The 12,181-nt window shown below is 42.2% G+C and overlaps 1 protein-coding gene across 1 annotated transcript in view; it reads right to left on the reverse strand.

Annotated features, from left to right (window-relative positions):
- Positions 1-12,181, reverse strand: part of LOC311130187 (EGF-containing fibulin-like extracellular matrix protein 1) — a 45,142-nt gene that overhangs the window by 5,299 nt on the left and 27,662 nt on the right. Inside the window, exons 3-7 of the mRNA XM_084162882.1 lie at positions 9,400-9,445; positions 8,679-8,954; positions 1,665-1,784; positions 711-830; positions 244-367 (exon numbers count right to left, since the gene is read on the reverse strand). Of these exons, the coding sequence (XP_084019008.1) occupies positions 244-367; positions 711-830; positions 1,665-1,784; positions 8,679-8,954; positions 9,400-9,445 (686 nt within the window). The remainder of the gene's footprint in view (positions 1-243; positions 368-710; positions 831-1,664; positions 1,785-8,678; positions 8,955-9,399; positions 9,446-12,181) is intronic.

Raw genomic sequence — 12,181 nt, forward strand, 5'->3', positions numbered from 1 at the left:
AACATCTTCCCATGGGCCATGGGCCTACCATCGTCGTGCCGTCAGCAAACAAAGGTCATGCAGCCACTCCGTTCTGTCTGTGGTCATTTAAGGACCCATACTATGTATACTATGTAACCAACTGGATTTGAACCTGGGTCTCCTGCACCCCACAAGTCTGTGTTAGCCCGCTAAGACTTCAGGTCCCAGTCAAGGTTACTCATCATGTGATTATCATTATGCATTTCACTGGACCATACTCACCCCTCTCCTGTCTTCACGTAGGGCTCGCGGCAAGGGTTCCTGGGGTAGCAGCGGAAACCGCCAAAGTAATTCCAACACATCTCGTCCTCGCGGCAGTTGTTTCCTGTTTCACACTCATCTATGTCTGTTCATGGAGAGAAAATGTAGTTACTGAGAGAAGAAAATGTAGTCAAAGGTCATTTCAATAAGAAAATAACTTAAAATAGCTTATGAGCTTAGTACAACTGTCTTGTAGTCTTTGTAAACAAACAATGCGTAGCTTCAACTATCTCGTGGACTGTTAGTTAATCAATCAAGTGTCAATACTGACTTTATACCAAGATACAAGTAAAAATCTAGGCCTAAAGCCAATGAGTAATCATTGGGAATTCAGGTAAAAGGTATTGAGATTCAGCATTATGACGTACGACTTGCTGCTGGTGTAAGAGAGGGCTAGATATTATACTAGTTGAAACAGGCCTATTTACCTTGGCACATTCGGTTGTCTTGGAGCTGGTATCCCTCAGGACAGGCACAGACATACCCTCCGGGCTGATTCACGCACTGCCACTGGCACATGTAACTCGAGAAGGCGCATTCGTCGATATCTACGAATAGATAAATATTACACAGTCAACCCTTAAGGGGGAGGAGGCTGACAGAAACTTCTCAGGAAATAAAATATTAGGTGTGAGTGGTAGGGATTGTGAAATTGTATCAGAATACATTAAGGTACTGATAAATATACACTGAGTATACCAAACATTAGGAACACCTTCCTAATATTGAGTTGCACACACCCCCTCCTCAGAGCAGCCTCAATTCATCGTGGCATGACTCTACAATGTGTTGAAAGCATTCCACAGGGATGCTGGCCCATGTTGACGCCAATGCTTCCTACAGTTGTATCAAGTTGGCTGGATGTCCTTTGGGTGGTGGACCATTCTTGATACACGCGGAAAAAACCCAGCAGCGTTGCAGTTCTTGACATAAACCGATACGCCTGGCACCTACTACCATACCCCGTTCAAAGGCTGTTAAATCTTTTGTCTTGCCCATTCACCCTCTAAATGGAACACATACACAATCCATGTCTGAAGGCTTCAAAATCCTTATTTAACCAGTCTCCTCCCCTTCATCTACACTGATTGAAGTGGAGTTAACAAGTGACATCAATAAGGGATCATAACTTTCACCTGGATTCACTTGGCCAGTCCAGGTGTTCTTAATGTTTTGTATACTCAGTGTATAATGGCAAAAATTCATTGGATAGTAAATGCATGTTCCCATTAAGATAGCAAGATGCATGTCAGTGTTAGCTTTGTTCGATGAGGGGATGCACAACCAGCCCTCCATCCCCACACATACACACACACACACACACACACACACACACACACACACACACACTCTTTCACTCACTCTAACAGTGTGTGCAGTACCTTGGCAGGAGGCTTGGTTGGAGGCTAGCTCATAACCCTCCTCACACTGGCAGATGAAGGAGCCCATGATGTTGTAGCACTGGTGCTGACAGGGGTTGCTCCCCTCACACTCGTTCACATCTGCAAAACAAGGACGGGCTAATAAATTAAAGAGATCATCATCAACATCTTGGCATATTTAACAAGGCAATTAGAAATGCCAAATGGGCTCATTTTTCTAACTTCATCACTAATAATCAGAATAATTAGAGAGTGCTCTTCTCATCCATTGATGGCCTGATAGATCCTACCCCCACAAACCTATATGAACTTTCCTCCACATCTAAATGTGATGAGTTTGCGGCATATTTCAGAGATAAGATGACAAACATTAGGCTGGGTATCAGTCAAGCAATACCTGATTAGAAGTTTGATGATATGTGCCCTAGCCTACCTCACAAAGGCACTATGGATTTATTTTCCCTGGTTGACACAGACATGCTCAGGAAAGTGATATCACAACTTAAGTCTTCTACCTGCCTTCTCGATCCTATCCCTCCACCACCTTCTTCAAAACAGTTTTTTAATTGCATATCTGAAGAAGTGCAAGCTATTGTTAATCACTCCCTGTTCACAGGCACTTTTCCCACTGCACTAAAAACTGCTATGGTGAAACCCCTTCTGAAGAAAAGTAATCTAGATTCTTCAGCTCTTAGCAATTTACGGCCAATCTCCAACCTTCCATTCTTAAGCAAAATTCTGGAGAAATTGGTTTTCAAACAGCTAAATTATTTTTTTAAGTGCCAACTGTATTTTTGAAAAATTCCAATCTGGTTTTCGGGCCCACCACAGCACAGAGACAGCCTTTGTTAAAGTGGTTGTCACGGTTTCGGCCGAGGCGGCCCCTCCTCCTTGTTCGGGCAGGTTTCGGCGGTCGTCGTCTCCGGAGTACTAGCTGCCACCGTTCTATGTTTCTTGTTTGATTGGTTTTGTCTGTTTGTCACACCTGTTTTGTGTTATGTCTCATTAAGCACCCTATTTAGTTCCTTGTTGTTAGTTAGGTGTTGTGTGTAATTGTTCCTTGTCGTGTTGCTGCGCTACCTGTATTTGGTGCGCTATTTTGTAGCTTACCTCCTTGTTTGTGTTTAGGAGAAGATTACGCACTTGTTTAGTGCGCCCGTTTGTGTACGCCTGTGCGCGCTTTTCTTGCCTCCGGGCTGGTTTTGGATTATTTTTGTGTGATCTACTAAAGTATTTTGTTGGACTTTACTTCTGCGTCCTGCGCCTGATTCCACACCACACCTACCTACAGCAACTCTTGACAGTGGTAAATGATCTTAGAGCCAACACTGATGCCAAACAGCTCTCTGTCCTTGTACTCTTAAATGTAAGTACTGCATTCGACACTGTTGACCATGATGTCCTTCTGGACAGACTGGAGAGGTGGGTTGGCCTCTCTGGTCCAGTTCTAAATTGGTTTAGGACCTATTTAACTGGTTGAGAGTTTTTTGTCACCCTTGGTGAACATAACTCAGAGAAAATACATTTCACATGTGGCATTCCAAAAGGTTCAATTTTGGGTCCGGTACTGTTCAGTTTACAGTGGGGAAAAAAAGTATTTAGTCAGCCACCAATTGTGCAAGTTCTCCCACTTAAAAAGACGAGAGAGGCCTGTAATTTTCATCATAGGTACACGTCAACTATGACAGACAAATTGAGAAAAAAAAATTCAGAAAATCCCATTGTAGGATTTTTTATGAATTTATTTGCAAATTATGGTGGAAAATAAGTATTTGGTCACCTACAAACAAGCAAGATTTCTGGCTCTCACAGACCTGTAACTTCTTCTTTAAGAGGCTCCTCTGTCCTCCACTCGTTACCTGTATTAATGGCACCTGTTTGAACTTGTTATCAGTATAAAAGACACCTGTCCACAACCTCAAACAGTCACACTCCAAACTTCACAATGGCCAAGACCAAAGAGCTGTCAAAGGACACCAAAAACAAAATTGTAGAACTGCACCAGGCTGGGAAGACTGAATCTGCAATAGGTAAGCAGCTTGGTTTGAAGAAATCAACTGTGGGAGCAATTATTAGGAAATGGAAGACATACAAGACCACTGATAATCTCCCTCGATCTGGGGCTCCACGCAAGATCTCACCCCGTGGGGTCAAAATGATCACAAGAACGGTGAGCAAAAATCCCAGAACCACACGGGGGGACCTAGTGAATGACCTGCAGAGAGCTGGGACCAAAGTAACAAAGCCAACCATCAGTAACACACTACACCGCCCGGGACTCAAATCCTGCAGTGCGAGACGTGTCCCCCTGCTTAAGCCAGTACATGTCCAGGCCCGTCTGAAGTGCATTTGGATGATCCAGAAGAGGATTGGGAGAATCTCATATGGTCAGATGAAACCAAAATATAACTTTTTGGTAAAAACTCAACTCGTCATGTTTGGAGGACAAAGAATGCTGAGTTGCATCCAAAGAACACCATACCTACTGTGAAGCATGGGGTTGGAAACATCATGCTTTGGGGCTGTTTTTCTGCAAAGGGACCAGGACCACTGATCCGTGTAAAGGAAAGAATGAATGGGGCCATGTATCGTGAGATTTTGAGTGAAACCCTCCTTCCATCAGCAAGGGCATTGAAGATGAAACGTGGCTGGGTCTTTCAGCATGACAATGATCCCAAACACACCGCCCGGGCAACGAAGGAGTGGCTTCGTAAGAAGCATTTCAAGGTCCTGGAGTGGCCTAGCCAGTCTCCAGATCTCAACCCCATATAAAATCTTTGGAGGGAGTTGAAAGTCCGTGTTGCCCAGCGACAGCCCCAAAACATCACTGCTCTAGAGGAGATCTGCATGGAGGAATGGGCCAAAATACCAGCAACAGTGTGTGAAAACCTTGTGAAGACTTACAGAAAACGTTTGACCTGTGTCATTGCCAACAAAGGGTATATAACAAAGTATTGAGAAACTTTTGTTATTGACCAAATACTTATTTTCCACCATCATATGCCAATAAATTCATTAAAAATCCTACAATGTGATTTTCTGGATTTTTTTTTCTCATTTTGTCTGTCATAGTTGACGTGTACCTATGATGAAAATTACAGGCCTCTCTCATCTTTTTAAGTGGGAGAACTTGCACAATTGGTGGCTGACTAAATACTTTTTTCCCCCACTGTATATATGTTACCCCTTGGCAGCGTTATCAGAAAGCACAGCATTGATTTTCACTGCTACGCAGACGATACACAACTTCACATTTCCGTGTCACCAGAGGATTTTAGATCCACGGATAAATTATTAGACTGTATTAGTGATTTAAATACTTGGATGGCTCACAACTTCCTCCAGCTAAATCAAGAAAAGACAGAGGTACTTATTGTTGGAGCCAAAGCACAGAGAGAGAATCTGGCCAAACATTTTAATTCATGGGCAATAAAGACAAAACACCAGGTAAAAAACCTAGCTGTTATTTTAGATTCTGAACTCAGTTTCGAATCACACATTAGGAATGTGACCAAAATAGCTTTTTACCACCTGAGGAACATTGCTAAGGTGCCTCCGTTTCTCTCTCAGGCTGATACAGAGAGATATCCATGCTTTTATTACAAGCAGGATTGACTACTGTAATGCTCTCCTGTCTGGTCTACCCAAGAAAGCCATTGGTCAACTGCAAAACATACAGAATGCTGCATCAAAAGGTTCTACAGCTGCACCATCGAGAGCATCCTGACTGGTTGCATCACTGCCTGGTATGGCAACTGCTCGGCTTCCGACCGCAAGGCACTACAGAGGGTAGTGCGTATGGCCTAGTACATCACTGGGGCCAAGCTTCCTGCCATCCAGGACCTCTATACCAGGCAGTGTCAGAGGAAGGCCCTAAAAATTGTCAAAGACTCCAGCCTGTTCTCTCTGCTACCGGCAAGCGGTACTGGAGCGCCAAGTCTAGGTCCAAGAGGCTTCTAAACAGCTTCTACCCCGGTTTTAAGGTCTGCACTGGTTGCCTATGAGTTTTAGAATACATTTAAAGATTATTCTATTGGTTTTTAAATCAATCCACGATTGTGCACCCCAATACATGTCAGACATGCTTTTAAGTTATGTACCTCAGGTCCTCTGGCACTGGCCTTTTAACTATCCCAAAGCCTAGGACCAAGAGGCATGGAGAGGCAGCCTTTAGTTACTATGCCCCCAGCCTCTGGAATAGCCTGCAAGAGAACCTGTGGGGGGCTGAAACTGGCCATTAAAAAAAAAAACTTCAAACACACCTTTTTAGCTTTGCTTTCCTTAGGGTGCTTTTCAGTCATTCAGTTTTTATTGTTATTATTTTGTTTTTTATCCTCTTATGTTTGTTATGTAGTAAATATGTTTTATTTTCATTGTTTTCTTGTTTTGTTTTCCTGTAAAGAACATTGTGTTGCTTCCATGTCTAAAATGTGCTGTATAAATAAAGCTTGATTCGATTTGATTTGACATAATAACAGGCTGGATATAAAGTCCTTCATGCAACAAAAACAGACTTCAACTGAATTAACCTGATTTGGTTGCATTTCTATTTGCTTGGTACTATTATTTATTATTCACCCCTGGGCACACCTAATTCAAACCAACTCCTATAAAAATATCCAACTGCTAGTTACATGTTTTACCATTTATTTTTGTTATCTAAAAAAGAACATGGGCAAAATTTCATGGGACAAGTTGCTCCAAAACACACTCTGCAGTCTGGACCCCTAATATGCCTATCCACACATTCTGATATTCCGTTTCCTGGTTCAACAAAAGCAATTTTCTGAATGGAACACAGACAACGTTCCCTTGCAATCCCACTCCTGGGTGGTCTCTATATACAACTTGCTAAAAATAGGGGATTCATATACAGGGAGTCGGAGGTGTTACACGTGTGGGAGAGAACACCAAGTCTGTTCAGAAAGCTCAAAGGCACAAAGCATCCAATCCCCTCATACCCTAGCCTGGTCCCAGATATGTTTGTGCTGTATTGCCAAATGCTATGATCATTGACAGCACAAACAGATCTGGGACCAGGCTACCCTGCTGATGTAATTCATTTGGTGACGACAGTGATGGACACAATGTGAGAATTATGTCATCCTGGAGGCTGGAAGTCTGTGTAAACAAGTTCCCCTTTCAACTATACACACACACAGGCACACACTCATACACACTTCCAGTTAACAAAGCCCAGCTGACCCTGCTTTTGGCTGGTGGCAGCGGGATTGGGAGGTGAATTGCCCTAATGATCAAAGCTGGCCTCCACTCAGCATGTATGCGGGGAAAAAGTGACGATACTGTCGCCCTACAACCTTTTTTTCCTAGAGATGAATTAAGACCAGTGACAAGGTGACATGCTGACAGAGGTGAACCAATCCTGCAATCAAACTTTAGTTTTATGTAGCATAATAGAGTGTAATTAACACACTGTGCCAGAAATAAGAGTGCAAAGAACAGGACACCTTCAAATATAGTACTTCTTGCCAGGATTTGCCAGAAATACAACGTTGAAATAATACCACACACCACAGTGTATACACACACCTTTCCAGATCTGTAAACATTGAAGAATTACGGCTGGAGTGTTGCACTTGAATCCCGCCCTGTGAACTTTTATTAATGGCCAAGTACCATGTTCTTATTAGCATTAGTTACCAGACTCACAGATCAGGAACATGTTAAATAGCTCAAACTACAGAAAACAAAAATACTTTAATGGATTGGACAGACACTGCAATAATCTTCCTTGGTAACAGTGTAGGTTTTGACTGTGATGACAAACTGGAAAAGTATTAATGCAGATCACTAATGCCATTTCTTTCGGAGATGTAGCACCATTTTGATCTTGTATCTGACACTGTATAATACTGTACAGTACATATCATAATACCACAAATCTGTCTGCCTTTAGTTTGTGCATCACTCCAACTTAAGGACAGTCCCTCTGATGAAAGAAACAATATGATTAAATGAGAAAAAAATATGTTTCAGGAATGTGTTGTTGGCTACCATCTCCTTCCTTCCCTGAGCTTAGCTTGGCTGTCGCCCCATGTTGATTGAATGGTTTATGTAACAGCAATTGTTTGCCTCTACCGCCAGGATTTGGCATGTTGCAACTTGACTAAAATCTTGCGCCTTTGCCAACAGGAGATTGGAGGACGCACCCACATGCACGTACACACACATACACACACACACACACACATGCATGCACACGCATGCATACATACACAGAGACAAATGAGGACATTCTTTAATGACGGCTACAAATGCATCATCCAAAGAAAGAGAGCAAAGGGGTAAATGGAAGTTAAGTGGTTCCCCACTTTACAGATCAAATACAATGCATCTTCATAACCTGCAGACAGCGCATAAACTGTTCAAACGGTCCAGTTAATTGCATCGTTTATATACTGTGTTATTGGCTTAACAAAATAGGACTAGGTGTAGTGTAAGATATTCAGTGCCAGTAAGGAATTTCACTTGAACTGTTTTCATACAAAGTGCTCTAAAGGGACTGCAATCAATTTGAATGAATTCCAATTGGAATGAATCCTGAATGTGACTGAATGACAATCTGAGATGGCTATCTTTTTCCTCAATAGTTGTTCCTAAGCTAGCATCGGTAGTATTCCAGAGGGAAATCTGCCTGCTGGGATTGCTCATTCAAACTAGGGCCCCTGCAATGCTGAGTTTGTACTGTAGCCTTAGTACTGAGTTTGTATAACTGCACTGCACTTCACCACAGTCCGCTTATAAGAATCAACCTCTGGTCAAAAACTGTTTGGCAGATCCATTCCTATTTACTTCAAATTACATCAGTCAGGGACTGATGGGATCTCTGTACGTAGGATTAAAATGATGCTGGACACTTCCATAACGAATCAGGATATTTGTCCAATAAGAAACACCCATTTTCAGTTTCAAAATGTTTTTTTAAACATTTGACTATAGTGAGCCCGAATCCTAATAAACATGCCCCAGCAAGTTGCGTGGGCTTACTCTTACCTCGGCAGTAGTTGAGCTCGTCCACCACGAACCCCGCGGCACACTGCATGGTGCCCGGGCTTTGGAAGGAGCTCTGGATGACCCGTCGGACAGGCAGAGCAGGGGCGGGTACCAGAGGAGGCTGTGCCTCCACCTGAGGGGTCACGGTGGGCTCGTCGTCACCGTTACTGATGATGATCTGGGCATTCTGGGGCAGGCAGAAGTAGCCTCCGAAATGGTTGATGCACCTCATGCCGCCCTTGCAGGCGTCGGGCACCGTGGTACACTCGTTGATGTCTGAAAAGGGGAGGACCGCGGTCACAGACAGTCAGACCTAGGTTCATATAGTAAGCCACGGTTTGTTTTCTACTTAAGCTGCGCTTGATTGAGCTTGCCTGGCGCAATGAAACCAGTGGAATAGCCCCAAAAGTGCAAATCCCACCCACCTGTCACTCCAAGTTAGAAAAAAACTAATAGTATTTGAACACAGGTCTGGTCGGAGTGTAACACCACCAAGTCTGCATGGGTTTGCCAGGAAAACCACCACCTCCACCATCAATATGCTTGCTCAGTAGGACTCAATAATTAACGTTTAACATTGGTATACACATACTGTATCGGTGTCTGCTAGAACTGATAGTATCTCTTCCACAGTGCTATTCAATTCATCTACTAATTAATCTATTCATTAAGTCAGAAACGTGCAAGGACATTTGACAAAGTGCTGAGAAGCACCTCTTACCTTTGCATTCTTGTCGTTCCATGTCAAATTTATAGCCATCTGTGCACTGTGAATACAAATAAGGGAGGATAAGTATCTGGTTTGTTGATTCATTGAGGGATTGATTGATTAATTGATTGATTAATTGGTCTACAAAATACGTATCACATATCTCTGAAGCTTTACAGTCTACATCTCATTAAAGAGATAGTTCATTCATATTATACAATTACTTAGGTGTTTGCTTACCCTGAAAGCAGTCTATAGACCAGGAGAGATAAACATTATTGCTTCGATTTGTTTCCCTAACCACTGTCTCTCACAACCCACTGGGTGATCTATCCCTTTAAGCTTAATTACAATATGCTACTATACAATTGCTGGCTTGGTAGTCGTACTCTCCTTTGTTATGCCACTTTGAGCCTGTATATGAGGAAATCAGACAGACAGCAATTAAGGAGTCAGCCTGGAGAACACCTGTGTCTCCCTAATTCCCCAAAAAACAATGTGTTTAGTCTGTCGCCATCCAGGGAGGAATGTCTGCTCTCCTCGCTCGCTCTCGTCTGAGTCATGGGACTTGCCACTGGCCTGTGTGTGCACGGGCATGTGTTGCCTCCAGTCTCCATGAATCCAGACTCATGTTATTACCTCCATAATTCATCAGCTCCAACAACAACAACTTCGACTACAGTCATTTGTCGAGAAGGAGACATCCTCCACTGGAGACATGCCAATGCTATCCCATCCCATCAATGTCCATTCCAAGCCCTTTGTTAATTTTCATGAACGTTCACTTGGTACTTGAATCTGGGTTGGGGTCAACTCACATTTCAATCCAGGAAGTGAATTAACATTTTACTTCATGAAATGCAAATTGTCCATTTATTTTCAATTATGATTTTTCCATTTGTGAATTCAATTTCAATTCACTTCCTGAATCAAAAAACTTAATTGATCCCATCCTTGACTTTAATTAAATCCCACTTTGAAAAGCTTATATCATCCTTCAGTACTGGCTCTTGCTTGTGCTGCCCCTTATAAAAATGAATTTGTGGTACACTAAATATTGTGCCACAAAATTTTGCCAGAAGTTTGCAAATGTTTGCCACTTGTGGTGAATCTGCAGCAAACCTTAGGCAACAATCATATTTATCGCCACTAGTGGCAAACAGTTTGCCAGTTTTTTTTCTGGCAAACAATTCTCTCAAGATTCTATTTTAATCTGTGGCAAACCTGTGGCAACAATATGTATTGCCATTAGTGGCAAACAGTTTACCAGAAGTAGTTCCAAGACCAGTAAGCATTGATGACCAGTCGGTGGGAGAAGAAAAATCTATTGGAAATGCAAACCAAGCAATCTACCTACCGAAGTTGTACAGTGAGTGTCTAACTTATTAATTAAACATACTAATAAATTAAAACATTGTGCTAGCTAACTGATTCCTGTTTAGCAGTGTCATGTTTTATGGGATAGAGTGAAACACATGTTGTTGCTATATCAGTTTCAACCTGTCAGCACCACTGACTGGCTAGTGCTCAGCTAGTGTTTAGCTAGATAGCTATCATATTTTTGCACAATTAAAATGATAGCTAGCTAGCTAACTAATGATTTGCCTAAACACTTATATTTTTAGGTAAAGACTTGCTGTCTTGTAATAACAAATGTCAATATGCTAGCCAGCTAGCGTCACTGTTCAGTACCAAGTTAGATATCACAACAGCTAGCAACAAGCAATATGAGCTGACTTACATTTTAGTCATTTAGCAGACGCTCTTATCCAGAGCGACTTACAGTTAGTGAATATATATTTTTCTATACTGGCCCCCCGTGGGAATCGAACCCACAACCCTGGCGTCGCAAACACCATGCTCTATCAACTGGGCTACATCCCTGCCGGCCATTCCCTCCCCTACCCTGGACGACGCTGGGCCAATTGTGCACCGCCCATGAGTCTCCCGGTCGCGACAGAGCCTGGATTCGAACCAGGATCTCTAGTGGCACAGTTAGCACTGCGATGCAGTGCCTTAAACCACTGCGCCACTCAGGAGACTGTACATCAGAGAAAAACTTTTGCAGATGGATACCCTTCCTCTACCCGTAGTGTTGGAAGAGGCTGCATTGGGAAGAGGATGCAACAACACCCTGGAAAGATGTTTGTGGTGCATTCACTCATAACACATTTTTGTAATAAATGAGTGTAATGTAATCTTCTTCAAGTTTGATAAGGTATGCAAATGCATACATGTATTATTCTCATAAATGTAGCCTGCTATACATTTATTATTTGTAAAAATTAGATATTTCAATGCTCTTTAAACTGCTAGCTCATCTTGATCATGTGTTATTCCTTCTCTCTTTCTTTCTAGAAGCAATCCGTTACCAAGCAAAAATACAGATTGATTAGTTTGAATCAATTGTGTTGCCGCTTGGCTGGAGAAAAATCTCATATACTGTGGCTCTCTAGAAACAGTTGGCCACACATTTAAATTTAGATTTAGTAGGCCTGAGTCCCAGTTTATGCTAACTGCATTTTTTGTTTGTATAGAATTTACACAAGGCATAATCATTGTTTTCTTTCTAAAAATATATAGAATGCCAGTTTCAGTAAGAAGCATAGCAACATCAAGGTAACTTTGTAACAGCTGTTACAAATAGATGACCCCAGCTGTTACAAAGTTTGGACTTTCAAAGCCAAACCCGCCCATTAGCCGCTGAATCTACCTTTTAAGATGCCGAAATAGAAAATGTTTTCAGTAATTGTTTTCAGAATCTTAATGTTGTTTTTGGTTTGTGTTTTCTGAT

This window comes from Coregonus lavaretus (assembly GCF_964263955.1).
Source record: "Coregonus lavaretus genome assembly, chromosome: 6".
Classification (NCBI taxonomy): Eukaryota; Metazoa; Chordata; class Actinopteri; order Salmoniformes; family Salmonidae; genus Coregonus; species Coregonus lavaretus.